The sequence below is a fragment of the Microtus ochrogaster genome (assembly GCF_000317375.1).
Source record: "Microtus ochrogaster isolate Prairie Vole_2 chromosome 14 unlocalized genomic scaffold, MicOch1.0 chr14_random_2, whole genome shotgun sequence".
NCBI lineage: Eukaryota > Metazoa > Chordata > Mammalia > Rodentia > Cricetidae > Microtus > Microtus ochrogaster.
Window position 1 is genome coordinate 15,390,989 of NW_004949097.1, and position 2,411 is coordinate 15,393,399.

At 41.8% G+C, this 2,411-nt stretch overlaps 1 protein-coding gene across 2 annotated transcripts in view; it reads right to left on the minus strand.

Annotated features, from left to right (window-relative positions):
• The window catches only part of Caprin2 (caprin family member 2), a 55,467-nt gene that overhangs the window by 6,086 nt on the left and 46,970 nt on the right, over positions 1-2,411 (minus strand). For both annotated transcript variants that reach the window (XM_026787937.1, XM_013352767.2), the window contains exon 15: positions 1,886-2,054. In XM_026787937.1, coding sequence (XP_026643738.1) covers positions 1,886-2,054 — 169 coding nt within the window. The remainder of the gene's footprint in view (positions 1-1,885; positions 2,055-2,411) is intronic.

Genomic DNA, 2,411 nt, shown 5'->3' on the forward strand with positions numbered 1-2,411 from the left:
CCCGAACTCACAGAGATCCGCCTGCCTCTGCCTCCCAAGTGCTGGGATTAAAGGCGTGTGCCACCACCGCCCGGCAACAAAATATATATTAACATATATGTAATATATATAAACCTCTAACCTGTATTTTCTTCCTTTAAAAACATATTTACGATACATGAATACATATATATGATAAACAGAACATTGCTCAGTTTATAGAGAAAGGAGAGCTGGCACATGTCACAGTACAAATGAGCCTTGAAGGGGATATGTTACATGAAGTAGATTACATGAACAAGTATATGATGCCAGCTCAGATGAGGAAGCCAGAGTAGTCAAATGGTTGATTCCAGGGCCAGTGGGAAATGAAAAGGAGTTAGTGATAAACAGGTACAGTTACAGCCAGTGACGGGGTGATGTGAGATCAAAGAATTCTATGTGTAAGAATGACACCGGGTATGGCAATATATGCCTTTAAATCAGCACTTGGAAACAGAGGCAAGTGAATCTCTCTCTGGGTTTGAGACTATACTGGTCTACACTACAAGTTCCTAATCCACTAGAGCTACATAGTGAGAGATCTCAAAAACAAAGCAAAAGGTTCAAATTACTTTTTTTTTTACTTTATATACACTTTACTACAAATAGTAAAAGAAAGAAAATTAATCCTAATCTATTTTTGGGGGGGAGGGGGACAGGGTCTTGTGTAGCCCAGGTTGGTCTTAAGCTTCTTATATAACCAGGGATAATCATGAACTTGCAATCTAGATTTTCCAATTCCCAAGTGCTAAGATCATAGGCATCTTCCATTATGACTAGTTTAGCCAGTATGAAAAATGAAACAGAGGACCCCTTGCACGTTAGACAAGCACTTAATAGCTGAGCTATATCCCCAGGCCATGAATCCTAATCTTACTAGAATTCAAAGTGGAGAAGGCCTATAGCCAAAGCATCTGTTATGTAAACCGCCCTACATTTCGGCAGTGACAGCATCAAGTGCCTCCACATCAAGATCTTAATTCGCTTTGCCACACTGAGGAAGAAGGAAGTACCCAGAGTCTCAGTTATTTGTTCAGCACATTGAGGGCTGCACTACCAACACCACAAACCTACCAGTATTAAAAAGGAAGGTTAAAAAAAAAATCAATGAAATTTAAAAAAAATTTTTAAAAAGGTTACCTATGCTTTCAGCATTCAAAACAGCTTTAAAAGATCACAACTGTCCCCATTCTCTGAGCTAACAGTACAATAACATTCTACATAATCTCCCCACACCAGTTATTATTTTTTGTACAAGCCATCATCTGTGCTTACAGGGTAACACAGTGTAACACAATGCTTCAAAATCTTCACCAGAACAGCTAGAGTGCCCCCACCTATCTCAGTCACCAGGTAACCAAAACAGTCAGACTTCAAAATAAGAGCCAACAAGTCTAAAGCAGACACTGAAGTTCAAATCGGGGCAGGTGAGATGGCTCAGTAGTCAAGAGCACTGCTGCTCTTTCAGAGAAGCCCAGGACACACATCAGGCAGCTCACAGAGATCCAATACCCTCTTCTGACCTCCATACACATGTGGTATACATACACCCATAAATAAAAATAGGTCTTTAAAATAATAGTTCAAGATACTGGAGAGATAGCTGAACAGTTAAGAGCACTAGTTTCTCTCGCAGAGGACCCGGGTCCCATCCCCAGCACTATGTGACAGCTCACAATTATCCACAACTCCAGTTCCAGGAAATCTGATGCCTTTTTCTGACTTCTGAAGGTATCAGGACATGAGCAAAACACTCATAAAAAGTGTTTTCTGTTTTTTGAAAATTCCAGGGCCACAGAGGGTACTTCAGTAAAGGGATGAGTTAACATGTGATACTTATGTAGAATATACACAGAGGTCTTACCAGTATCTGGAGGTTGGGCTGTCTGTTCTATGTGTATGGCTGGGAGCTGGCATTGGGATACTGTCTGCGTACTTGCTGAAGTAAAGTTTTGATTGTAGCCAGGTGAGTAAGGGCATTCTTTCACTTCTTGTTCTTCCCGTGGAGGGAGAGGTGCATTAACATTAAACACCTTAAAGAAAGAGCACACAAAGACACTGGGTATGGCTCAGAGGAAATGCCTCAAAAACATCTGTACAACTCTACCAGATTCTAAGGCATTAGATGAGCAAGGGATTTGGACAGACATTTCCCCCAAAGCAATAAAACAACTAATAAGCACATGAAGTCTAATCATCACTAGTCATCAGGAAAATGTAAACCAAGACCACTAGGAGATGCCACTTCATAGCCACTGGGCACACCACTGTCACAGATGAAAAACAAGACTAGGCAAGGAGGCCGGGCGGTGGTGGCGCACGCCTTTAATCCCAGCACTCGGGAGGCAGAGGCAGGCGGATCTCTGTGAGTTCGAGACCAGCCTGGTCTA